General features: G+C 42.5%; 2 protein-coding genes and 1 long non-coding RNA gene across 6 annotated transcripts in view; 1 reads left to right on the top strand and 2 right to left on the bottom strand.

The window, feature by feature from the left end:
• Positions 1–26,028, bottom strand: part of nav3 (neuron navigator 3) — a 518,579-nt gene that overhangs the window by 483,773 nt on the left and 8,778 nt on the right. The window lies entirely within an intron of this gene.
• On the top strand, positions 946–24,729 carry LOC144989425 (uncharacterized). Of its 2 annotated transcripts, XR_013653581.1 has the most exons (3): positions 966–5,918; positions 18,512–18,592; positions 18,700–18,804. It is a non-coding gene; the product is annotated as an uncharacterized LOC144989425 (long non-coding RNA). The 2 variants fall into 2 exon arrangements; XR_013653582.1 differs by lacking the exons at positions 18,512–18,592; positions 18,700–18,804 and adding an exon at positions 23,463–24,729 and having other exon boundaries at positions 946–5,918.
• Positions 18,460–19,712, bottom strand: LOC144989424 (uncharacterized). 2 transcript variants are annotated; one of them, XR_013653579.1, is made up of 3 exons: positions 19,546–19,712; positions 18,695–19,436; positions 18,460–18,616 (listed from the first exon to the last, which is right to left on the bottom strand). XR_013653579.1 is itself a non-coding variant. In XM_078941847.1 (2 exons), exons 1-2 carry the CDS (start codon positions 19,579–19,581, stop codon positions 18,849–18,851), a joined length of 624 nt encoding a protein of 207 aa, XP_078797973.1. In that variant the 5' UTR covers positions 19,582–19,712; the 3' UTR covers positions 18,694–18,848. The 2 variants fall into 2 exon arrangements, 1 of the variants encoding a protein (XP_078797973.1); XM_078941847.1 differs by lacking the exon at positions 18,460–18,616 and having other exon boundaries at positions 18,694–19,436.

The following is a 26,028-nucleotide window of genomic DNA, read 5'->3' as shown; positions in this document are numbered from 1 at the left end:
GCACGATGTAGAACATCTGGTGCTGTTTTTTTAGGAATAACTCCTTCACATCCTATGGTCTCACCCCCGTCAGCAGCTGGAAGCACAATAATGATTTGACTCGTGACTGTCCAGGTTTGCACAAAATCATTCAAACCTGTTTGAGTAGAAGTGACTGAACGCTGCCCCATCACAGAAACAACAGTCAGGAAGTTCACTGACTGACCACAACTAGTCAAGACGGGTAAAACTTTGCCCAACTAGGAATCATGAAGTGGGCCTCTGCTTTACCTGTGCTACAGGTTAGGATAGATCAGAGCAACATGACAATCAACTGATCGCTACCAAGCTTTAAGTTACTGTACCTGCTGACCTTTGGTCTACAAAGCCCTCTCCTTATAGAACCCACATGTAAATTTCTCTTTTTCTCAAAAACAAGAGACAACGGTGACCTGAACTGTTACATGTTCTATTACCATATCAATCTTCCCTTACTTTAATAATGATTTAAGAAAAAAAAGCTTTATAAATACGTATGTAAAGGCTCAAAACATTCTGAATCCAATGCAGTTTGACTTTTATCTACACCTGAAACAGTTGAGCATCTACTACTGCAGACATCAGCACAGTGTTCATATAGATCAGGCCAAAGCACTCCCTTTTGTCCATTATTCATAAACACTGGCTTTAAAATAATGTTAGGTGGTGGAAAAGCTGTTGTTCTGCTCACAAACAGTGAAGGTCTAATTCAGTCTCAGTTTTCTGCAACCGTCAACTGATCAGTTTTTTAATCAAATCCTTTAAAATATCAGTTTTTGCAAGTACTAAGAAATATCTTTATTCCCTTATGGATCCCATGCAATTGAACATAAATATTTAGCGGATGCCTCTGGCCTCTGTTATTGTAAATAAAAACACGTCTCATTGAATAAGAGTTTAGGATGTGTTGCTTTCCTCGAAAAAACAAATTTAACAGAAATATATTACATCTCTTTTTTTTTAATAAATTCAACGTTGAAGTCAGAATTGTTGGTTAGGCTCCACATGGATCAGATGTGGGAGGAGGAAGACCAATCTTTACCCTGTAACCTTAGAAATGTTTTAATGTTCTCTTTTGTAAACAGTCATGTATTAATGTGCGTTACAGCCTGTGATAATGTAAATGTGCAGAATGCAACACTGTGGGTCTGAAAGAAAGACAGCGGCGCTTCTCAACAGCCAGAGCTGCACAAGACATGTGTAATGGGTCAGAGAGAAAATAAAAATAAAAACAGACACCCTTATTTTATTTAGTCATAGTCTTTAAGTTCTTATATATATTGTCTTAACCCTGATACATTTCGTTTAAGTACTGATTTCAGTACAAGCTCAGTTACCATTGTGCTGTTTCACGGCCGGCCGCTAGATGGCGATCATCACGCTGGTATAGAGTAGTTGGGCATGCAGGAAGAAGAATAAACCTTCCTGTAATGAAGCTAACGGTAGCTCAACGTGTATGTCTCTTCTATTCTTACCACAGGTCAGTAAAAATAAATAAATGCTAATTACAGATTATAATCGAAAATGTTGTTTTGAGATGAATTTTGTCAAGGGAAATTATGAAATGTAGTAGAGAGATTGTGGTTGAAAGAGTAGATCATTATTGTCTAACAGCTGGAAATGCTAACAGCTTTGAACCGTCAGTGCGGAGGGGAGGGGTAACCAGCCCAAAACACCTGAGGAGTAGTCAGACTCGGCCCTGAACCTAATTTATTATATATTTAATGAAATAAATTTAATGCAATATGTTGTTCTGTTTTATAACGGTTGTTAAATGCAGATTTCTGATTAATGCTGAAACTAGAAATGATTGATTGTAGGAGATATAGTGAATATTTAGATTTATGAATGTACAAGTAATGCAAGTTTAACTGATGGGAAACGTACATTTTTTTTTAGTTTTGATTATCCTGTAAATATTATTATATGTTACAAAGAAACTATTTTATAGAGTAATAAACATTACAGAGTTTTCATAAATGTGAAGTTAAAGGGAGATAAGAATATTGTATTTTTCCTTTAGAATGTGACATTTAAGTAACTGATGAAAGTGTACAAGACCGATAATATGTGTGCAGAAAATATGTTTTAACTTGACTTATGTTGAAGGTTATTGCAAATGTATATTATTGTTGGAAGAATAAACCTTCCTGTAATGAAGCTAACGGTAGCTCAACGTGTATGTCTCTTCTATTCTTACCACAGACACGTTGCTGGATATAAACACCAGTTGCCACTGTAACTGCTAAGTTGGGGAGGCAACATATTTTGGGGGCTCGTCCGGGATTAGCGCCTCCTGCTGGATTGGTGCTAATCAGCAAAGAACTGTGGGATCTTGATCTTCGGAGCTGACGACAGAGATAGAATTAAGGGTTCCAGAGATGACCACTTTGCATGGCCTACAGTGGGAAATTCAGGATGAACTTCGTCAACTGGTCAAGGCAGCTAACAGAGATCTGCTTCACAAGCTGGCAGTTTCGTGTCAAGATGGAAGCGATGGAGATTGGCCAGGTGAGGACGCCACTGAAGTTCAACTTTTTGATTTCATCGTGGAGTTCTTGAGAAGTAAACACCTGAAGAGGCTTGAATATCAAGGGATGTCTCGCCTGCTTGTGCTCCGTGACCTCATTGATGAACTGCAGGAGTTCCAGCAAGAGGAAGGTCATGGGGAGCCAGCTCAGGAGGAGGTTACTACGATGGGTTCGGTGACTGAACCAGCAACTGTAGTTCCGACAAAAGTATCAGCACCATTGGCTGTTGACCAGATAACAGGATTGGTGAGGCTGACTGATGTTGCTACACTGTTACCACGCAGAGAATTTAAGATTCATGGAGGTCAAATCTCAGATTCTGATTCAGATGTAAGTTTTAACAGCTTGTCTAAACAAATTGATGATGGATTAGTTGAAGGTTTCACAGAGACTGAGGTCATTAGGACTGTGCTTAAAATGATTAAGCCAGGTACATTTAAGGAGATGCTTGTTAGCAAAGACAGCCTAACTGTAACAGAGTTAAAACGGTTCCTTAGAGCACATCTCAGAGACAAAAGTAGTACTGAGTTATTCCAATAAACATCAGTGAACATCAAAGTGTGGTATCCAGGTTGGTTGAGATGCTGACTAACCCTCCCATTCTGGCTTACCCAGAATTTGACCTTCCATTTGTGTTGCATACAGATGCTTCAAACGAAGGTCTGGGAGCTGTATTGTACCAACGCCAAGACAACAAACTACGTGTCATTGGTTATGGATCCAGAACATTAACACCAGCTGAGAAGAGCTACCACTTACACTCTGGTAAACTCGAATTCTTGGCACTCAAATGGGCTATCTGTGATAAGTTCAGGGACTATCTGTATTATGCACCAACTTTCACCGTCTATACTGATAATAACCCCTTGACATACGTCCTTACCTCTGCAAGACTAAATGCTGTGGGTCACAGGTGGGTTGGGGAGTTAGCTGACTTCCATTTTGACATCAAGTATAGATCAGGGAAGAGGAATGCTGATGCCGATATGTTGTCCAGGTACCCAGTCGAACTTCAACAACAGATAGATGATCATACAGAGACAGTGTCACCAGAGGTAGTGTTTGCCGTGTGGCAGGGTAGCAAAGTAACACATGACCACGATGTCCCTTGGATGGCGGCATTACAGCTTAACTGTCTAGATGGAGACGCAATGCCATCAGACAGCACTTCCAGCATCAGAACTAGTGATATCAGAGCGGCGCAACAGGAAGACCCAGCAATCAAAGAGGTTGTGTCGCTAAAACTTAAAGCTTGGACACCCAAAGAAAAGGAGAAAAGAAGCATGTGTAAACAAACAAGAAGACTTCTGTATGAGTGGAGCAAGTTAGAGGTGGAAAATGGATTGTTGTATCGGAAAACTGGCCAAAACAGACAATTGGTCTTGCCTGAAAAGTTAAAACTAGTCGTTCTGAAAAGTTTGCATGATGACATGGGGCATATTGGTTCTGAAAAGGTGATCCATTTGGCTCGAGAGCGATTCTACTGGCCATATATGCAACAAGACATTGAGGATTATGTCACAAAAAAATGTCCTTGCATTCAACAGAAACGCCCGAATGATCCACCAAGAGCTCCCATGGGATCCATTACGACCAGTTCACCATTTGAGTTGGTGTGTATTGACTATCTCCACTTGGAGCCGAGCAAAGGAGGATATGAGTATATCCTTATTCTCATGGATCACTTCACTCGCTTTGCACAGGCGTACCCAACAAAAAATAAATCAGGAAAGACAGCAGCTGAGAAGATCTTTCTGGATTTTATTCTTCGTTTTGGGTACCCAGAAAAGCTGCATCATGATCAAGGAAGAGAGTTTGAGAATAGCCTGTTTCAGAGATTGCAACAACTGTCAGGAATTGCTCATTCTCGAACAACACCTTATCATCCACAATCCAATCCAGTGGAACGGCTAAATCGCACACTTCTTCAAATGATGCGTACTCTGCAAGAGGAGAAAAAGACTGAATGGAAAGATCATCTTCCTCAGCTCATACATGCGTACAATTGTACAAGACACGATTCCACAGGATACTCTCCATTTTTTCTCTTGTACGGCAGATCTCCTCGGCTACCAGTTGATTTGCTTTTTGATCCTAGGAGAGAGACTGACACAGTTAACCATCAAACCTTTGTAACCAAATGGGCAAATAGAATGCGACTTGCATACCAAATAGCTGCTGGCAACAGTCAGAAATCTTCCACTAAAGGCAAGAATCAGTATGATAAACGTGCCAAAGGTGTCCTTCTCCAGCCCGGCGACAGGGTACTAGTAAAAAATCTTTCAGAGAGGGGAGGTCCAGGGAAGCTACGTGCTTACTGGGAAAAAGTAATACATCGAGTCATTGAGAGACTGGGAGATGGACCGGTTTATAAAATACAGCCAGAGAGAGGCAGCAAAAACATGCGGGCGGTACATAGAAATCTGTTGTTGTCAGTAAATGATTTGCCTCTTGACGAAGCACTTCCTCCAAAGAGAAACATCAGACAGGAAATCCCAAAACAGTACACACTTGATGCAAACCAAAGAGAGACTGATAGCTCTGATGAAGAGGAGTACACTTACCATCATAACCTCAGAAGCAGTATTCCATGTTACAGACTCGCAAACGCTCACCAACAAGACCCTGTGACAACACAGCCGATTCCTCAGCAACAACAACTTAACCTGCGAAGTTCTTTAACTTCCCAATCTCAGTCTACACTGCGTGCAAACGCCAGAGAGTTCAGTCCGTCTGGTAGACAAGATGATGGATGTGCCATTAACAGTGAGGAGCAAGTTGAAAGAGAACCTGCTGGGGAAGAGGAAATTGATGAGGCTAACAGGGAAGAACTTGGATTAAGAAGGTCCCAAAGAACAGGAAGACCGACAACAAGATTCACTTATGATGCACTTGGTACGCCAACCTATTGCCATTGGACTGTAGGTGCAAACCCTCTATTAGTGGGCCCACCTTTGCCGGAGAATTCCAATTTTCTGACAAGTCCTTATTTATTTCCTCCACATCCTAACTACCATAACATGTACACCCTCATTCATTAGAAGATTGATAGCAAATGTCAGGAGCCATTCTTTTAAGGGGGGAAGAGTGTAATGGGTCAGAGAGAAAATAAAAATAAAAACAGACACCCCTATTTTATTTAGTCATAGTCTTTAAGTTCTTATATATATTGTCTTAACCCTGATAAATTTCGTTTAAGTACTGATTTCAGTACAAGCTCAGTTACCATTGTGCTGTTTCACGGTCGGCCGCTAGATGGCGATCATCACGCTGGTATAGAGTAGTTGGGCATGCAGGAAGAAGAATAAACCTTCCTGTAATGAAGCTAACGGTAGCTCAACGTGTATGTCTCTTCTATTCTTACCACAGGTCAGTAAAAATAAATAAATGCTAATTACAGATTATAATCGAAAATGTTGTTTTGAGATGAATTTTGTCAAGGGAAAGTATGAAATGTAGTAGAGAGATTGTGGTTGAAAGAGTAGATCATTATTGTCTAACAGCTGGAAATGCTAACAGCTTTGAACCGTCAGTGCGGAGGGGAGGGGTAACCAGCCCAAAACACCTGAGGAGTAGTCAGACTCGGCCCTGAACCTAATTTATTATATATTTAATGAAATAAATTTAATGCAATATGTTGTTCTGTTTTATAACGGTTGTTAAATGCAGATTTCTGATTAATGCTGAAACTAGAAATGCTTGATTGTAGGAGATATAGTGAATATTTAGATTTATGAATGTACAAGTAATGCAAGTTTAACTGATGGGAAACGTACATTTTTTTTTAGTTTTGATTATCCTGTAAATATTATTATATGTTACAAAGAAACTATTTTATAGAGTAATAAACATTACAGAGTTTTCATAAATGTGAAGTTAAAGGGAGATAAGAATATTGTATTTTCCTTTAGAATGTGACATTTAAGTAACTGATGAAAGTGTACAAGACCGATAATATGTGTGCAGAAAATATGTTTTAACTTGACTTATGTTGAAGGTTATTGCAAATGTATATTATTGTTGGAAGAATAAACCTTCCTGTAATGAAGCTAACGGTAGCTCAACGTGTATGTCTCTTCTATTCTTACCACAGACACGTTGCTGGATATAAACACCAGTTGCCACTGTAACTGCTAAGTTGGGGAGGCAACACATGCTTACTGCAACAGTAGAATATTCTAAGTCTGCGTGTTTGAATATCTAGAAATAATCTAGAAGGGATGTTCCTTTATCTGTCACACTGTATAGAAGTTAATTACACATTTACCATAAACTTTTTGGTAAGAACCGGGGGGAGGGGGGGCTATTTGCAGGCACAGATTCTGAAAGTTTTCCCACTTAAAAAAAGCTAAGTTTAGTCTGTAATATTTTTCATATACCAACTACAACTCTAAGCAACAGATTGTAAAAAAAAAGAATCCAGGACATCACTTGGTTCGATTTTTAAAGAATTCTTTTGTATAATAAAGCAGAAATTAGGTATCTAATTAGGTATCCCTCATAGACCTGCTAATTCTTATTCTATCTTCCACTGTTTACCGGTATTAATGCCATCTGTTTGAACTGGTTATTTGTTTTAAAGACACTAGGCCTACACCATAAATTGCAAATTTATCGTTATCGCGATTTCAAGCTGTGCAATACACATTTCGCAAAAGGCGGTGAAAATTGCTATGGTTACCTTAAATGTGCTAAAACACGTGTCAAACTCAAGGCCTGGGGGCCAAATGTGGCCCTCCATGTCATTTTATGTGGCCCCCGAGAGCATAAAAGTCTTTAATTTCTTAGAATAAAAAATAAAAATGGGTGTGTATTTATTCATACCTAGGGGAAATCAGACTTGAAATATCAAATTGGACAACTATACATTAGGACTTAAACACTGTCCATTTAACCTAACTTGACAGAATCAAACTTAAAAGGATTTATGCTAAGAGTAACAAGCAACTGTAATTGTCACTTTAAAAAGTTATAATAAATAAATAAATAATGAGTTATTTACCATTAAGGAGTAGGTAGAGTTATTTTTCATTACATTTAGTTACATGTATAAGTTATATCTGGCCCTTTGAGTACAGCCGCTATGCTGATGTGGCCCTCAGTGAAAATGAGTTTGACACCCCTGTGCTAAAACAATCTTATGGCAGCTTGAAGTATTTAGGCTGCCAAGGGGGCTACACTGGGTCAGCGGTAGGCAGGTCAACCTCTGATCAGAACCTCCCTGGATGTGCCCGGAAGAGGAAAATTGATGACAAATTGAGGAGACGGATAGTTCAAACTGTATCCAAAGAGCCCAGAACAACCTCCAAAGACATTAAAGGTGAACTCCTAGATCAAGGTACATCGTACATCAGTGTCAGATTGCACCATTCATCATTATTTGAGCCAGAGTGGACTTAATGGGAGACGACCAAGGAGGACACCACTGTTGAAGGAAATCATAAAAAAGTCAGACTGGAATTTGCTAAAATGTATGTTGACAAGCCACAAAGCTTCTGGGAAAATGTCCTTTGGACGGATGAGACAAAACTGGAGCTTTTTGGTAAGGCACATCAGCTCTATGTTGGTAGACTCAAAAATTAAGCATAAAACGAAAAGAACACTGTCCTTACTGTGAAACATGGAGGAGGCTCAGTTCTGTTTTGGGACGCTTTGCTGCATCTGGCACAGGGTGTCTTGAAGTTGTGCAAGGTAAAATGAAATTTCAAGATTATCAAGGCATTCTGGATAGAAATGTGCTGCCAAGTGTCAGAAAGCTTAGTCTCAGTCGCAGGTCATGGGTCTTCCAACAGGACAACGATCCAAAACACACAGCCAAAAAACCCCAAGAATGGCTCAGAGAAAAGTGTTAGACTATTCTGTGACTATTCTTCTATGAGCCCAGATCTGAATCCCATTGAACATCTGTGGAAAGAGCTGAAACATGCCATTTGGAGAAGACAGCCGTCTAACCTGAGACAACTGGAGCAGTTTGCTCATGAGGAGTGGGCCAAAATACCTGTCGACAGGTGCAGAAGGCTCATTGACAAATATGGAAACCATTTAATTGCAGTGATTGCCTCAAAAGGTTGTGCAACAAAATATTAAGTTATGGGTAGCACCATTTTGTCCAGGCCTATTTCATTAGTTTTTTTTTTTTAAATAATTCTTTTAATCAACAACTCAAAAGTAATGGCTGATTTTGATTATTTAATTTTCAAGAAATTTTAATTTATTGTTACTTTTGAACATTTCAAGTCATTTCAGTAAGCCTTGTGGACTTTCTTTCTTTACATGAGGAGTACCAACAAGTTTGTCCACCACTGTAAATCCCTTTGTGCATTTGACCAATCAGATGATGTATTTTATGTTAGTTGCTCGCCTCCTATGTAGACTAGGGTCATTTGCAGTCTAGTTATTAGTTATGTCGGCTCTTATTTAAATTGTTGTGAAATGGAAATTATGTTTTGGGATTTTTTGCTATTTTTTCATGTATCGCAAGTTATATCGTCATTGCAATATTAATCACTAATATCGCAAATCACGAGTTTTCCTCATATTGTCCAGCCCTAAAAGACACCTGTCCACGCCCCTAAAACCTCTCGACCAACACCAAAGACAAGTGAGTTATCGAAGGACACCAGGAACTGGATTGTAGACCTGAACAAGACTGGGATGAACCAATCTGGAGGACGGTGAAGAAACAGGCCCGAAAAACACAAAGGAACACGTTATTGATCTTAAGAGACCTGGGACCACATGAACAAAAATCTTGTTTCTATTGAGGGGTCTGGTGTGGTCCAGCCACATCTTAAGCCAGACTAAACCGTACCATTTTTGGGCCCCCATTAGTTGTAGGTCCATAGAAAAATGTAACAGACTGGTTAGGGCGGAGCTACTGTTGAAACACGTTGATAAACAAGAAACCTCCAAGAAAGCGTCTGTTTTCCTCTTCGCCGCCTGTAATCTTCCCTCAAACAACATGAAATGCTTTGTATCTCAGAAGAACCAAAAGCCAAAGAGCTGCTGGGTGACGTCCATTGTTGTTCTTGTTAGCTTCACTCCACATGCGCCGTGACAGTCCAACTTTGAGTGGAAATGCTCACCTAAATGGCCTTGATCATTCTAAACCAGACTGCTTAGTGGAAACAAGGCTAAAGGTTAGTATAGTTACACATGACATCATCTTGGATTCAAATCCTGCAGTTCTCCAAAGGTCCCTCTGCTTCAGCAAGCACATATCCAGACCCGTCTAAAAGTCTCCAGAGACCATCTGGATGATCCAGAGGGGGACTAGGAGAAGGTCACATGATCAGATTAAAACAAAACGGAACTCTTTAGAATAAACACCACTCCCATATTTGGAGGGGAAAGAATGCAGAGTTTCACACTACTCCCACTGTAAAGCATGGAGGTGGAAATGGTTTTGGTTTCTGCAGAGGGACAGGACAACTGATTCTGTGCCATACATGGATGAATGGAGTATGGTGAGATTTTAGGCAAAAACCTCCTAACAGTGATAATATTGAGGATGAAATGTGTCTGGATCTTCAAGCATGACAATGATACCAAACACATCTCTATGGAAACCGAGAAGTGGCTACATAAAAGGCATTCCAAGCTTCTGGAGTGTTCTATCCACTCTATGGACCTCAGTTCAATTGAGATCATTTACCTGCACTCTTTTTAATTAGACATAATTTATCATTTTAATATTTAAACAGGGATTTTACAGTTTGGAAATAATTGTGTCTTTTTAGACAGTAAAGCACTTTGAATCACAATTTGTATGATTGTGATCCACAAACCTGCCTGCCTACTTCCCCACACCAACACGAGGAGGTTGAGCTGTTGTCAACACAAAACGTCACAGTGGTATGTTCTCAGTGACAGACATGTTCCACCAGGAGGAGCCCAGCAGCAGATCCATGATATGTTCGTCAGTGAAGTTTGGTTTCTCTTTTACAGCTGCAACAGCAGCACAAACAAAGGGCAATCTCTTTAGCTGACAAAAACAATTAATGTCAATAAGAGAAACTTTTTAGATAATTCCTTCTTCAAACGAAAGTGTTTTCTTCAGAAGAAAAAGCTGCTATGATCAAGCAAGCTTTGGTGAAGTTCACTAATATGGAAGAATCTCCTCTAATAGTATTTGTAAGGCTGCAAGCTTTCAGAATCGGATAGTGGAGGGGAACAAAACCCAAAGGACAACAGTGTTCCAGAACAAGAGCTCCTTTAATTAAACTAAAAAGAGAACAAATGGTCATTTTCAGCGAACCCTTAGATGGCAAACACATCTTCATAGACACATGTGCCATAGATTCAGAGATAACCGCACTTTGCAAACCCAGAAACAAGCTTCCTGTCCCATATGGTCCTCGTCCCAACCTGCCAACACACACTGTGCCCGGCCAAGCAAGGCTGCAGGCCTGAGGTCGCAACAAACTGCTCTGCTTTTTGTTGTTGCCAGAGGGGGTTGGGGCCAATCCGCAAAAAGGAGCAAAGTCAGTGGAGGGTCAAAAAGAGAACGAGCTGAAAGCAGTTGAGTAAAAAATGATTGTCTGTCCTGAGGGAAGTATATCAAGAAGTACATCTCCACACAAAATAGACTCCAGCTTTGACAGTTTTTAGAAAGAAAGAAAGTTTCATCTTTTTTGAAGAGTAATATTATGATTCTCCACTCTTCATATGTAATTATATATTTTTTTTATTTTGTTCTGATCTGATGACAGCTTACTGCTGAAAGTAAAGTTGAGGTTTTGAACAAGTGACGTTCATAATCCATCTGTAAAAAAATACAAAAGAAAATCAACATGAAAATATGACCTCCAGTTATAAGAATAATAAAAATTACAACCAAAAAGAGAATGTATGGAAGAGAGAATTGGATTGGAGAGAATGTATGAAAAACATCAAACACAGGAAAAACCTTTTCAATCATTTAAGTGGGTCCAAAAAAATCATAAGTGCAGTTTAAAACAGATAAATGAAAATGAGCATTGACTGAGCATGCATTGACCAGATGGACAGGGCCAGGGATTTCTTGTTTAAGTTATAAGTAGTCAATCCAGTGTTTTAGAACTGAATACACAAAAGATACAAATGTGCAGCAAAATGTTTGAAAAAACTGTTGGTTTGGTACCAAACCTGAACAAACCGGCCTCTAGCTTTAGTAGGTCAGGAAAAAGCTGCATGAGGAATGAAGTAATGCAGTAAAGAACACTGATGTGAGAGACCGATAAAGGAATGTCTACTTGAATTTGTAAAGCGGAGAAGATCACACCAAGAACACTGGAATTTAGAAACGTTAAGGACTTGAACCACTTTTAGTAAACTGACTGGAATGATCAGTGCGACTGACTGCTTCAAACACAGGAACTTCAGGTGTTGCTCCTTGGGTTAGAAAAGCCATGGGGTTAAAATTCAGTTTTTCTTTTATGCAAAATAATAAAATGTGACACAGGGGTTTCATGTCTGCATCCTTACAGTGTCTGAAGCTTCCGAAGTTCTTCCTCTTCTTCCTTGTCATTCCTCTGTGTGGGATTGTTTGCATCACCAACAACACTCTCGCGGTCGACAGAGTTTACTCAATGCACTGATCAGATGATGAAGCACGCCGCTTTTGCACAGTGACTAGAGCCTGAAATTGGAGGTTTCAATGGCTTTTTACACAGACAACAGGACTGTAATTGGGAATGGGGTGACTGCCGAATCATCTGAGTCATGCAGCAGTGTTAACAGAAAAATGTAGGAAGCTCCTCGTGTCTCTGCTTCTTGATCTTTCATGACTTTAGACCTCACAAGTTTGCACTGATCTGTCCACTGTTAATATTATACGTACAGGTTTAACATGGTTGAAGGGACTGGTCGTTAAAGACCGTGTATTTGGTGTTTTTGCATGTTCTTGTAGCATTTTCCTCATGATGGGGGACATTTACGAAGAAAATTAAGATTAAAATTGCATTTCTGAGTATTTCTTTATACAAATCATTGTGAATCAGGAGCAGATGAAAAAATACAGCTGGAAGATGCTTGTAGTTGTTTCGTACAAACTACAATCACCAGGGGCCTCATTTATAAACGTTGCGTATGCACAAAAGAAGGCGTACGCCACTCACTACGGAATAGTTGAGATTTATAAAAAGCAAACTTGACGGGAAAATGTGCGGTCCTTCACGCAAGCTCTGACCCAGGCGTACGCACAAAAACGGGTGAAATGAGAAACGGCGACGCCGTCGGCAGATGGAAGAAACACGTAAAAGTGAAAATGACAATACTGCCTCTCAGAAATAACATAAAGACTTTAAAAAGCAAGTCTTAAAATTAACAGCCTACACGAACACCCGTTTGATCGATCAGCAGTGAAACAAAATAAAATAAAAATCAAACGAAAATTACAGAAACTTACAGAATTACAGAAATTCAAATGAACACTTATTTGCAGAAAGAAAAATGAAATATATTCTGCAATATTGGCATGTTGTGCAATTCATCCTCATAAATAATATAGTTAACAGAACGAAATAATGTACAAAACTGATATTCTCGTTAATGTGTCCGTCTGGCGGAGCAGATAGGTGCAGGCGTGCGGACAGACGGACAGACGTACTAATTGTCCACTGGGGAAAGTTGTTTTCATAGTAAAACATTTCTTCATAAGCTATGGAATTATGGTATTCATGCATATGCCTTTTAGTTTGTTTTATTTTTGATAAAACAATGTATGGCGTATGTCTCAACCATTCAGAAAGCAACAAGAAAGTACATTTGCACTGAACAATTTCCCATTTCCACGTCGATTAATACCGACATCTGTAGCTTGTCAGATGTAATTAAATGGAGGGAAATAAAATGCCCCATCACAATGCGTAATGACCCACAATGGCTGATCTTGCGCTCTTAGAAGATGTGGCAAATGGAAGAATTCGTAGTGAACGCATCTTTAGACAGCAAGAAGACTTGCTGGCAAACAAGGACGAGTGGCTTATGAGCCGGTTCCCACTTCCTCGAGCCGTCCTGTTGGACCTCTGCGGGCTTTTGGGCAGAGGAGCACTCGGAGGAACTACGCGTGTCACCCGGTGCATCTGGCGCTCTGGTGCCCTGGTGCCCCCCCCCCCTCCTCCCGATGGAGCGCTAAAAGTTTTTTCGCCTCGACTTTGATGTCCGACCATTTCTTTTTTATCTCGGCCAAGGTCCAAGGTTGTGAGGCTACAGCATTTTCGGCGTCTGCCACCGTTTGCCACTCACGTGCCTTTTTGGCATTAGTAATGCCCACACTGTGCCCTCCAAACAACACTTTTCTCCTCTATTCCACCTCGGCAACGATAAATTCTACTTCACATTGAGTGAAGTTACGTTTTATTCATTTCCTCTCGGTGTGTGCCATGGTTTTGCAATCAATGAATATTAATTTGTGGGCGTTTCACGGACTATTTATGGGCAACTATGGGCGTGTCATAAAGCCGCAAAAGCTGCGCTGCATTTAGAATTGGTTGTGATTTATTAAGGGAAAGATGCGTAGGATGTGCGTGCGCACGGTTTTATAAATCCCAATATTTCTGTGCGTACGCACATCCTATGTTTCATCCGTACGCCACTTCTGACGCAAATCCTACGCAAAGTTTTATAAATGAGGCCCCAGGTCACAAGTTTCCTGCTCCACTCCATTCTGATGCATCCACCTGCAGATAAATAGATCCTTGAACATCTTTGTTTTCCTCATCTGAGCTGGAATCTGGATCCGAACTGTACGCCTGGACAGCCCCAACGTTGCTCCCCGTTTTTGTAGCACCGATAATGTTAGGTAGCAGGTGAGCTAGCGGAAGAGAGTGTAAACAGATGGATGCTTGAATCAACTTGATTCTGTGGCAGAGAAAAACGGCTTTGACCAAAGTGCAACACTTTAAGTTCATAAAGTCTTCATAAAGCAACAGAATCAGTTGATTTAACATTGATTGCATTATGTTTTCACTACTTTAAAGCGTTGCATATCAGTGCAAGGCTGCTTTCCTGTGCTGGAGAATCCGCTAGAATTCCGCTAGAAGTGCATTAATGGTTGAAGAGTTATGGTAGTTGAATCTTAAGACTTGAGCTAAAGTGCATTAAAGGTTAAACTTCAGTAATTATAAAGCTCAAAATTCTGCCACAAATCACCAGTAAAATGTAATAACTTTTTAAAACCACACACTTTATGAATACAGGAAATGGGCACAATGGGCACAAAGTTAAACTTCAGCCTTTTTTCCACTTTTGTATAGTGTTTGGCCGGCTTATATATTATATTGATAAAGTTGTGTTGACCCTATTTTTCATGATGATGAACTAATACAGCCTCAGCTGATGTGTAAAATCCAACTGGATGGGCCTTTCAACACAGTGACTTCAACCCTCTCAGACTCTCCAAACTCAAAGCACACTCATCTCGTCGAGCCAGTCACCAATAAAGCCTGCTCCTTATTCCAATGAGCCTCTTCTGAGTCTGAGAAAATAAATGATGCTGAATCAGTAATTGGATAAGAAGCTGCGTGTGTGAACAACAGTGCGTGTTTGTGCACATCAGGCTGCGATTAAAGGCTGCTCAGTGTCACCCAGACCCAGAGGACAGCAGTAGCAGCAGCAGCTCTGAGATGAACTGGGAAAATGTAAACAAAGCCGGGTTCATTGAGGATGCATGAGCTTCAACCTCCACGCCTCAGCCTGTTGACATGCTGCTCTGGTGCCGATTCCCACTCGTTTCTGCAAACACAGCTGCACCTCACTCATAGCAGGTCAGAGCTCTGTTCAGAAACACTTTAATGGATGCTAAAGGCAGTTACAACTGTCATTGCCAGGGAAATCACATCCCAGAAACATAGAGAACAGGCTCCTTCTTAAACTCCCAGAATTCCCTTTAGAGTAGTAAGAGTGCATCAAAGCGCATGTTATTTATACTTATTGAAACTCAAGTTTCACCAAGAAGCCTCACTTTGGATTATTTATTAAATAACTCGCTCAAGGCCGCGACACAAAGCCGCTACGTACATTTTGCGCATATTGCACGAACGAAAACTGGTCAAATTTGAATATGCCTGGGAAAAGGGAGAAAAGTTGTGGTCTTTACGTGAAGTGAACGACCCTGGGAGTATTTCACCCAGGCAACTCGAGCAGTGCGCTTACCTGGTTACTCCTCCCTGAGAGCGGTTCAGTTTAATCAACTCATTTGTTCAGCGTCCTATTTAAGTTCCAGGTGTGCAGTCCATTCTTTCTCTTACATTTCCGCAAGCTCTGTGCTCGTCACCAGTTCTTCATGCTCACTGTTCTCCTTCTCGCTTTTCTCAGCGGCATGATGTCTTCCCCCCGCTCTTCTTCAGGACTCGATGGTCCTCCTTCTTCTGATTTGGGGGTGTATGTCTTCCCTGCATCTGCCCCTCCTTTTTCAGCTGCTCAGGCAGTGTCGTGGCTTCCACGTATTGTGGCGCCGCGGCGCCCGCGTCTCATTCATGCATCTAAATTAAAAATAAAAGTCAAAACCAGAAATGCATTTTCATTTTCAAAACTAAGCTGCATTTTTTGACTCAAAATGAAAATGAAAAAGCAATCCGCCAAAATGCTTTTTTCATTTTCTTCCTCAACACTGCTTATTCTGTCACTTAATTAAAATGATAAAGAAAAAGGTATTTGACATTTCATTTTCAAAAGGTTCTCTGGTAAAATGAAAAAGCTTTGTGTTAATCCATTTTAATTGTCAAATTAGACATTTCTAAATTAATTTTGCTACACATTTACCAGAGAACTTTGTGAAAATGAAATGTCAAATACCTTTTTCTTTATCATTTTAATTAGGTAACAGAATAAGCGGTTTTTAAGTAGAAAATGAAAGAGCATTTTGGCAGATTGCTTTTTTATTTTAATTTTGAGTGAAAAATGCAGCTTCATTTTGAAAATGAAAAAGCATTTCTGGTATTGACTTTTATTTTTAAGTATACTACACAATCGCTTCCATGGCTGCGGGGGGAGCGTCCTGCTGTGTCAGTGGCGCTCTATCGGGAGATGTCAGGGCCTCCCTGGACGCTGTAATGACCGGAATCTCTATGGTGAGCGGGCCAAGCTGCCCTCTTCCTGTGTTTTACATGTTGAGGCTTTTCAACAGTGCGGCTCATCCTGGTTCTCTGCTCGACCCGGTCATCGGTGACGTCACGCCCCTAAGGACCTTGGGAATTGCAGTTCCTGTTCTTGAAAGTAATGATGTGCACCTGGTTCAGAATCTGCTGTGTGGCTCTGTGTTTTGGGGATTTTGGGTTTTTTTCCGTGGTTATTAGAGCCGGCGGTCCTCGCTAGGACGGGTTTCTCACGCTGGCTGAATTAGTCGTGGCTTTTGGCGTTTTTCTCTTTTTGTGTTTACCCTTCTGTTATTTAGGAGCTGAATGTGAATTTGGCCATCATTTGGGTGCTGGCTTTGTTATGGCGGCTCTCTGTTTTTGTTTCTTTTCTCTTAAAGGCCTGTTCACACCGGGACGAATTTCGTGCGCGATGTTCGCCGACGTTTGACGCCTCGTGACTACACAAAGGGCACCAATGTGAGTGTGCACACTGACGTGAAAAATGCCACGCGTAGAAGCATCATTTTTTTTTAAAACACCTCGGGTTGTTTTTTTGGTTTGACGCACCGCGTCAAAAACTATACGACCAATGAGAATGGCGCTTTTGCACACGTGTCTGGAGCTTCTGAAGTTACAGTAAAAAACAACTTGGGGGCGCTCAAACACAAAACTGTCTTGCTGAGCACACATACGAAATGGCGAAGAAGATATACGCCAAGTAGCGTCTACACTGCCGCGACGAAATAAAACAAAGAAGTCGAACTCACTGACGGACATTCTAAAATATCCCCGAAAACGCTCATGATACATTTTCAGCTCTTGTACTATTCGATAAAACTCCCCATGTTCTTCTCTTCTCGTAACTATGGGATGTACCCAAAATCGGCGTCTTTTCCAGCGTCTTTCATCATTCAACAGAACATTAATTTCTTCATCGCTGGAGCCGGAGCTACTGGTGCTTGAAATATTCATGTTTTCTTTGTATGATTCTGACAATCACGTAAATCCTTGCTCTCTTCTTCTGGGTGAAAAGCGAGTTTAAGAAGCATAAAGTTGCCCAGCGCCACCTTGTGTACAGGGGTATTTCTGTTACATTAAGCGCCATCTAATGTCAGGGAATCAATTTGCATCTTCACTCAGCTCATCGTCAGCGAAAATCGCTTGGGTGTGAACATAAAAAACGTGTTGAAAAACGCTGCAGAATAACGTCCGCCGATATTCGTCCCGGTGTGTACGCCCTTAAGGCTGCTATGTGTTTTCCATAGTTTAACCAGTGCTTGGATTGGTCAGTTGTTGGACCTGTCCCTCATCTGTGGAGATTTAACTTGTTTTTGACTATTTTATGCAGCATCTGTGGCTCCTTTTCTCACTTTAATTCACTTGATCCGGAAATGGCTCCTGTCGTCACAACCGCATGCTCAGTCGTCTGGTTCTGCTCCGACCTTCCTCCAAGATTATTTCTACCAGACGCAGTGCATGGGCGGAAAAAGCTGATATTGCAGATGCTTTCGCTGTTCTGCCTCTCCATCCCTCCCAGTGGTATCTTTTGGCGTTGGGTGTCGCTCAAAGTATTCTTTGTCCGGTTACTTTTCGGCTCCACCCGTCCACCCGACTGGATTCATTTTTTGCCATTAATCTGGATGGTTCATTGATGCAAGCCTGTCTTCCCATTATAAACCCCTCGCATTCGTGCCGCGCATCGTCTTTTCAATCTGTTGGACGTATGACGAAGGGGGATTCTTGTCCATGTTGGGCCACCTGTATTTTGCTATGTGCGTTATTCCTGTCATGATTGGGGCGAGAGTTCAGAGTGACCCAAATGCTGGAACCCGGAAAGAGGCTCGGACTCAACGGTAAGTTTAAGAGGTTTAATCGAGGAACAGAGGTTGACAGGTTTCTTCCTAGGCGAGGAGCGGCGGCTGGCTGGAGGGATCTTGAGGCGGATTTTCCAGAGGGAGGACTGCGACGTCTGTGGACTGCGACCAGGTGAGTATCCAACAGGTTTCTTTCCTGAAGCAGAGCGAAAGGTACAATGAGCAAAGTGTAACGAGACAGGAGTCAAAAACATGAGCTGACCAGACTATGCACCATAGGAGGAACAACGAACTGGCACCGGCTGATGATCCAGGAGGAGCTTATGAAGGCAGGAGAAGATGAGGTAAGTGGATCCAGCTGGTCGCGTCCAAAACAGGAAGGAGGGGGGAGGAGGGAGTAGCTGACAGGCCATGAGAGTACCCCCCCCTCAACGACCACCACCGGGCGGTCCAAGGCGACGATCAGGATGGGCAGCGTAAAAGTCGTCAATGAGGGTATGGTCCAGGATGAGCGAACGAGAGATCCACGAGCGTTCCTCTGGACCATACCCCTCCCAATCCACCAGGAACTGGGCCCCACGACCCCGACCGTCCAAGATCTTGGAGACAGTGAAGGCGGGGGCCCCATCGATGGTACGGGCGGGTGGCGGGGAAGTGGCCGGTGGGCACAAAGGGCTCTCGGAAACAGGCTTGATCTGGGACACGTGGAACGTGGGTTGAATTTGGAGAGCCGCCGGCAGACGAAGACGGACACAGGTCAGATTAATGACCCGGTCTATCGTGTAGGGACCAATAAACTTGGGAGACAGTTTGCGGGATGAAGCCTGGAGAGGAACGTTATGGGAAGAAAGCCACACCTTCTGACCCGGTTGGTATACGGGACTCACCCCCCTATGGCGGTTGGCAATCTGGGGGATGCTCTCCGCGGTGCGGACGAGAGCTGCCCTGGTCTGCAGCCAGATGTCCTGACAACGTTGCAGATGGAGCTGGACCGAGGGCACCGCCAGATCCAATTCCTGGGAAGGAAACAACGGGGGTGAGTAACCCAGCGAGGCTTCAAAAGGAGACTTCCCCGTGGCTGTAGAGGTGTGGGTATTATGGGCATATTCTGCCCAAATCAGGTACCTGGACCAGTCCGCATGGTTCTGAGCTGCCAAGCATCTGAGGCCGGCCTCCAGTTCTTGGTTCGCCCGCTCTGCTTGACCGTTAGCCTGAGGATGGTACCCAGATGTTAAACTGACCTTGGGCCCCAGGGCGGAGCAGAATGCTTTCCAGACTTGGGACATAAACTGGGGGCCACGATCAGACACGATGTCACACGGGATGCCATGATGTCGGAAGACGTGGTTGACGAGGGCGTCGGCGGTTTCAGTGGCAGTAGGAAGTTGCAGGAGTGGAATAAACTGGGCGGCTTTGGAGAAACGGTCAATAACGGTTAGTATGACAGTGTGGCCCTGTGAAAGTGGGAGTCCTGTGACAAAATCCACAGCTATGTGGGACCAGGGACGGCTTGGGATGGGCAGCGGCTGCAGGAGACCGGAGGGAGGCCGGTTAGACGTATTGGAGCGAGCGCAAGTCCTGCAAGCAGCTATGTACTCCTTGACGTCACGTTCCAAGGTGGGCCAGAAAAACCGACGTTTCAGGAGTCGAATAGTCCGATAAATACCTCCGTGGCAGGCGAGACGTGAGGTATGACCCCAGTTGAGGACCTCGGACCTGAGGGAGTCTGGAACATAGAGGGTGCCTGGAGGGTTCGTGACATCGGCGGGGATTTCATTCTGGGCCTGCTGGACCTTTTTTTCGATCTCCCACGTGAGATTACCTATGAAACAGGATGTTGGCAGAATGGTCGAAACAGAGGTGTCGTCAGAAACAGAGTATTTGCGTGAGAGGGCATCCGGCTTGATGTTGCGACTTCCTGGGCGATATGTGATCGTAAAGTTGAAGTGATCGAAAAACAGACACCATCTGGCTTGCCGGGAGTTGAGCCGCTTAGCACTGCGTAAATACGCCAAGTTCTTATGGTCTGTCCACTCAATAAATTGTTGTTCCGCCCCCTCCAGCCAGTGACACCATTCTTCCAACGCGAGCTTGATAGCCAGCAACTCACGGTTGCCTACATCGTAGTTACGCTCTGCAGGACTTAATTTGCGTGAGTAGAACGCACAGGGCTTAAGTTTCCCAGTACCCTCTTCACGCTGGGACAGGACAGCACCCACGCCGGAGTCAGAGGCGTCGACTTCCACTTTGAATTGTTTTGAAACGTCTGGTTGTATGAGGATAGGAGCAGAAACAAATAAGGTCTTTAAACGTTTGAAAGCGTCCTCAGCGGCTGAGTTCCAGATGAAAGGTCGATTGATGGAGGTGAGTTGCGTGAGAGGGGCTGCTATACTGCTGTAATTGCGAATGAAATGACGATAGAAGTTCGAAAAACCCAGGAACTGTTGGAGCTTTTTACGAGTCTGTGGTGTCTCCCACTGAGCGACTGCCTCGATTTTAGCGGGGTGGGACGGATATTGCCTGCTTCGATAACATATCCCAGGAAGGGAACAGAGGACACATGAAACTCACACTTCTCAGCTTTCACGTACAACTGATTTGCAAGAAGCCTTTCAAGGACCAAACGGACATGATGTTCGTGTTGTGATTCGTTGGAAGAGAAAACGAGAATGTCGTCTAAATACACGAAGACAAAGCGATTCAAAAAGTCCCTGAGGACATCATTCACCAGACGCTGAAAAATAGCGGGGGCGTTAGTCAGCCCAAATGGCATGACGAAATATTCAAAATGGCCAAAGGGAGTGTTGAAAGCCGTTTTCCACTCATCACCTTCACGCATGCGTACTAGGTGATAAGCATTTCTCAGATCTAATTTAGTGAAAATGGTAGCGTGTTGGACCGAGTTGAAAACTGATTCTAGTAACGGTAGAGAGTATTTATCCTAGACTGTGATCTGATTTAATTCCCGAAAGTCTATGCACGGCCGTAACGTCTTATCCTTCTTCTCCACAAAAAAAAACCCTGCACCGACTGGAGAAGAAGATGGACGTATATGATCCAGGGAAAGAGCCTCCTGAATATAGTTCTCCATGGAGCTTTTTTCAGGACCTGAAAGATTATATAATTTTCCCTTAGGGAGGGGGGCCCCATTAAGTAATTCAATGGAGCACTCGTATGGCCGATGTGGCGGTAAGGCACAGGCACGTGATTTACTGAAGACGGAACGAAGGTCATGATAACAAGTGGGAATGTTAGACAGATCAATTTCCTTTTCAGGCCCTGAGTCAGGTATTTTGGTGGGCGGAACAGCCGACTGCAGACAGTTAGCCACACAGAATGTGCTCCAGTTAGATATACGCGAAGAACTCCAATCAATACTGGGATTATGCATCTGTAACCACGAAAACCCCAGAATTAGAAATGTCTGAGGGCATTGAGTGATGAAAAAATGATGGTACTCCCCGTGGTTACCAGAAGTGAGAACGAGAACCGGTGCGTTTAGTAATACGTGACAGCTGTTTACCCCCCAGACCTGCAGCTTTAACAGCGCTATCAAGAGCTTGGCGATTTAATAGGTTACCTTGGAATGCTATGGCATGACGAAGCCCTTCCGGGTCAGCTGGGTCAGGCATTGGGCCAGTTCGTTCTGTCATGATCGGGGCGAGAGTTCAGAGTGACCCAAACGCTGGAACCCGGAAAGAGGCTCGGACTCAACGGTAAGTTTAAGAGGTTTAATCGAGGAACAGAGGTTGACAGGTTTCTTCCTAGGCGAGGAGCGGCGGCTGGCTGGAGGGATCTTGAGGCGGATTTTCCAGAGGGAGGACTGCGACGTCTGTGGACTGCGACCAGGTGAGTATCCAACAGGTTTCTTTCCTGAAGCAGAGCGAGAGGTACAATGAGCAAAGTGTAACGAGACAGGAGTCAAAAACATGAGCTGACCAGACTATGCACCATAGGAGGAACAACGAACTGGCACCGGCTTATGATCCAGGAGGAGCTTATGAAGGCATGAGAAGATGAGGTAAGTGGATCCAGCTGGTCGCGTCCAAAACAGGAAGGAGGGGGGAGGAGGGAGTAGCTGACAGGCCATGACAATTCCCCATGGTCATTCGGTCAATCGTTTTATCGTTCTGGCTAGTTCAGTTCCGGACCTCTGTGATTCTGCTCTGGATGTTTATGTCTTGCGATTTTGGTCTCTCCTTGTCGTTTCTTGGAGTGGTGTTTCGAGTCTTCAGATTCCCTCCACTTGATGCTGCGTCCTCGTTGGTTTTGGGGGGGATTTTTATGAAGAGTGATTTATGAACGTCCGGATGCAAGAAATTTAAAATGTTGAACCCAAATCCACTGCTCTATTTAAGCTTTTTCCTTAGTGGTAGCATGCTTACTAAAGATCATGGTGTTCTGAGAGAATACAGCCATGGAGATTAACAAAGGTTGTTCAAGAAGTGCGATGATCAATAGTTTAGTGTGTCGGTTGACATGGTTTAGTGTTTAAATAACTTTATACTACGAGCAAATTTTATCCCTTGCCGTAGAAACAATATCGCTGATGCTCTCTAGTTTCAAATTCCCAGAGTTAAATTTGTGTCCGCAACCCAATCCTCTGTCTGCCCTGCTTTCAAGCAGATGACACTCGACTAAGAGCATCTCCATTTAGAGACTTGAACTTGTCAGCCTTTAAATGCATGAGGTCCAGCCCAGTTTAAATACTATTAAAACCTGTGATCCCCCATGGATCTCAAATTGTTCTTCCTTTGCCAGTATGCAGACACTCCTTTGTCAATTAACATTTCAGTAGTCTGTGCTTTTGTTGTCCACCTATTTGAGCACCGCCGATATCAAGTACAATGCATCAAATCCAGCCGAGCTGCAGTCCAGGGGAACCCTCTCTTTAAACTTACTACTGAACTCACTTTCTGCGATTTGTCGTTTAAGAGCACATTTAACACCTTTATCTCAAGCATTCTAAAACTGAAAAGTTCTGCTAAGATACATATATTCATTGCCAAGACTGATACTGCTTTTTTGTCTTTTATCCATAGATCGTTTCCTGAGCCTGCGAGCCCTACTCCCTGGTCAGCACTTCCGTTTCTGGTGGATGGCGAAAAAACCCTTGACAAGAAGTTGGCTGGCTTCCAAGTTCCATAGTCTCGGCTCATCTGAGACTATGAAGAAATGACGGACGTCATTTCTTCAAACTGTGGTGAAAACTGCTTTGCTGCTCGTTTTTAAAGGATCAAATAAATAATTTTAGAAAAATGTTTTACATTTGACAGTTTCAGTCTGTGGAATGACTGAGAAAAATGGGTTTATGATTGAGTCAATGTTGGATTAAATCCAGAACTGGGGGTTTGGCAGTGATGCCCCACCCCATTTCCACAGATAACATGAAACGGATTCCTCACTAATGGGTAGTTTAAAATAAAAAAGGGCAGGGGGGTTCACTGCTGTTGTGTTCTGCTCAGCCTGTCTTCACCTGGCAGCTGAAGCTCACACGCAAAGGATTCTTTATACTGGTTGGAGTTCAATTTGACAACTCTTCATCAACAAAACAAGTCAGTGGGTTTTGCTCAGAACCATCGCAGCAGCCACATTGACAGACACTTTGTGAGAGTTCAACTTTAAAGGAAAGCTGTCCTGTTCGTCATCTTTTACAGAGGTGTGCTCCTCTCTCCTGCTCGAACAGCTCTCCACTACTCTTCACTGCTTTTAGCATTGATGTGATAACTTTTTACTGAGGGCTCCATTTTTGTCATCTTCTCATCAACTCACTTTGTTTTATCTAATTATTGAAACAAACCGATTCCCAGGGGGCGCGATGAGCTTCATCCAGTGGGCTATAAAAGAAAAATTGGCGGGGATAAATGTGGAGAATGAAAGGCAAATTGTCTTCCATAAATTCATAATAGGAAAAATAAAAAAAACATTAACACAACAAAAAACGAATCAACATCAGCATTAATATGTTCATATAAGCATTTGAGTCCTGAACTAATTAATAATAATTTGAATCATATTGATGTTCAAATGTTGCAGGAACTAGATAATTAAAACTATGCAAAATAAAAGAACTCTGTAGAGGTGGGATTATATACGTATGCTACTTACCACTTTTTTTCAAGCAATAAATCAAAATCTACTTGATCTTAGTATATAATCACTATATTTAATGAATCAAAGGGGACCTAAATGTGTTTGTTTTTCAATGTGTTTCATTATTTCTGTAATTACTTTGATAAATCTGTGTGATTTAGTTTTCCTGTATTCCCTACAATAAATTCTTGAAATAAACTGATAAATCAAATCAAATCAAGTACACATAGCACATGTTATTAGACATCACATGATCTCTGGCCATCTGATAAGCTGACATGAAAACAGTCTGAAGAACAGACAGACATCCGGCTGGGATTTGGAGGCAACTGTGCTTTGAGAAAACGTCATTTTCTGCGCTGCAAAAGTGAAACTGGCAGAGGCAAGAGCAGCACTAAAGTGTGAATCAGCCATCTTGGGGCATAAATGCATTAACAGGCTCCCAATGAAGCTATAAGTGACAAATCCAAAGGAACTTACTACTTTGATTACACTAAAACGTCTTTATAGAACATTGACTTTCTTTGTTGTTCAAACAAAGCTTTGATTTGAGAAAAAGCTGCTTCCTGTTTAGTTCAGCACACCACCGGCTCATCCTCATCGAACTGCAGTGAGAGTGTAATGTGCCTGCTTCAGCACTCGCCGTTCCACTACCACATCATTAAAGAGCCGTGCCATTCATCATTTCTTATTCCAGTCTAAGAGGGAGAAAAACCAGCAGGTCTCGTCTCTGAGCTTCACACATCCGCTTCAGTGTCAGCACCGGATGAGGGTATGAGATGAATGAGGCCCGTGTAAATAAGAAACAAGTGTGGATATTCCCCTTAGCCTCTCTCTCAGCCTGCCACATTCATGCTGATAGCTTATCCATCTTTTAGCAAACAATATTAAAATGCAGATTGGGAGCATTTGTGTGCTGCACGGCACCACTGTTCCAGATCAACGCATTAGGCGGAGTCAATACTGGAACTGACGCCCTAGAATAGAGGAAGCATGGGGTGCTGTTACCATCACGGATGCTTTGGATGGCATAACGGGCAGAATGAGCTGCTGATAAAATCCTTAGTCAATTCATGTCTGATTCAAATTGAATTTTTTTTCTAGATTCCAATCCAAAACTGTTTTTGTTTAGCTGTAAATGTTAGCATTTACAAAGCTAAAATTAAATCTGATCAACAGTGGATGTTGGTTTTGAAAAATCTGTTAATTCTTACATGAAATACAAACATAGAAGTTATTTTCCACTATAACGTTGTGAAAATGGCTTTAGAGCTGTGATCCCCAACCACCACGCTCCCATGTCTGTCTAGAAGGCATATGCTACCAGGCTGCACAGAAAAAACAATATATAAATGTAATTGGATTGCTTCAGATTTTTTTGGGTCTGTTTCATTTTGCAGTAGTGTCCACCTGTGCCTTTTGGCCAGTGAAATATTGACAGAGTCACCAATTTATGAACTAGAAGTTCTAACAAATTTGGGGAAGTCATGTTTCTTGACTTGCAAAAGACCCTTT

Source organism: Oryzias latipes, chromosome 23 (genome assembly GCF_053564925.1).
Source record: "Oryzias latipes strain Hd-rR chromosome 23, Olatipes_Hd-rR_3.1".
NCBI classification, from domain to species: domain Eukaryota; kingdom Metazoa; phylum Chordata; class Actinopteri; order Beloniformes; family Adrianichthyidae; genus Oryzias; species Oryzias latipes.
Note: the sequence above shows the minus strand (reverse complement) of the source record. Positions and strands in the feature narration are given on the sequence as shown.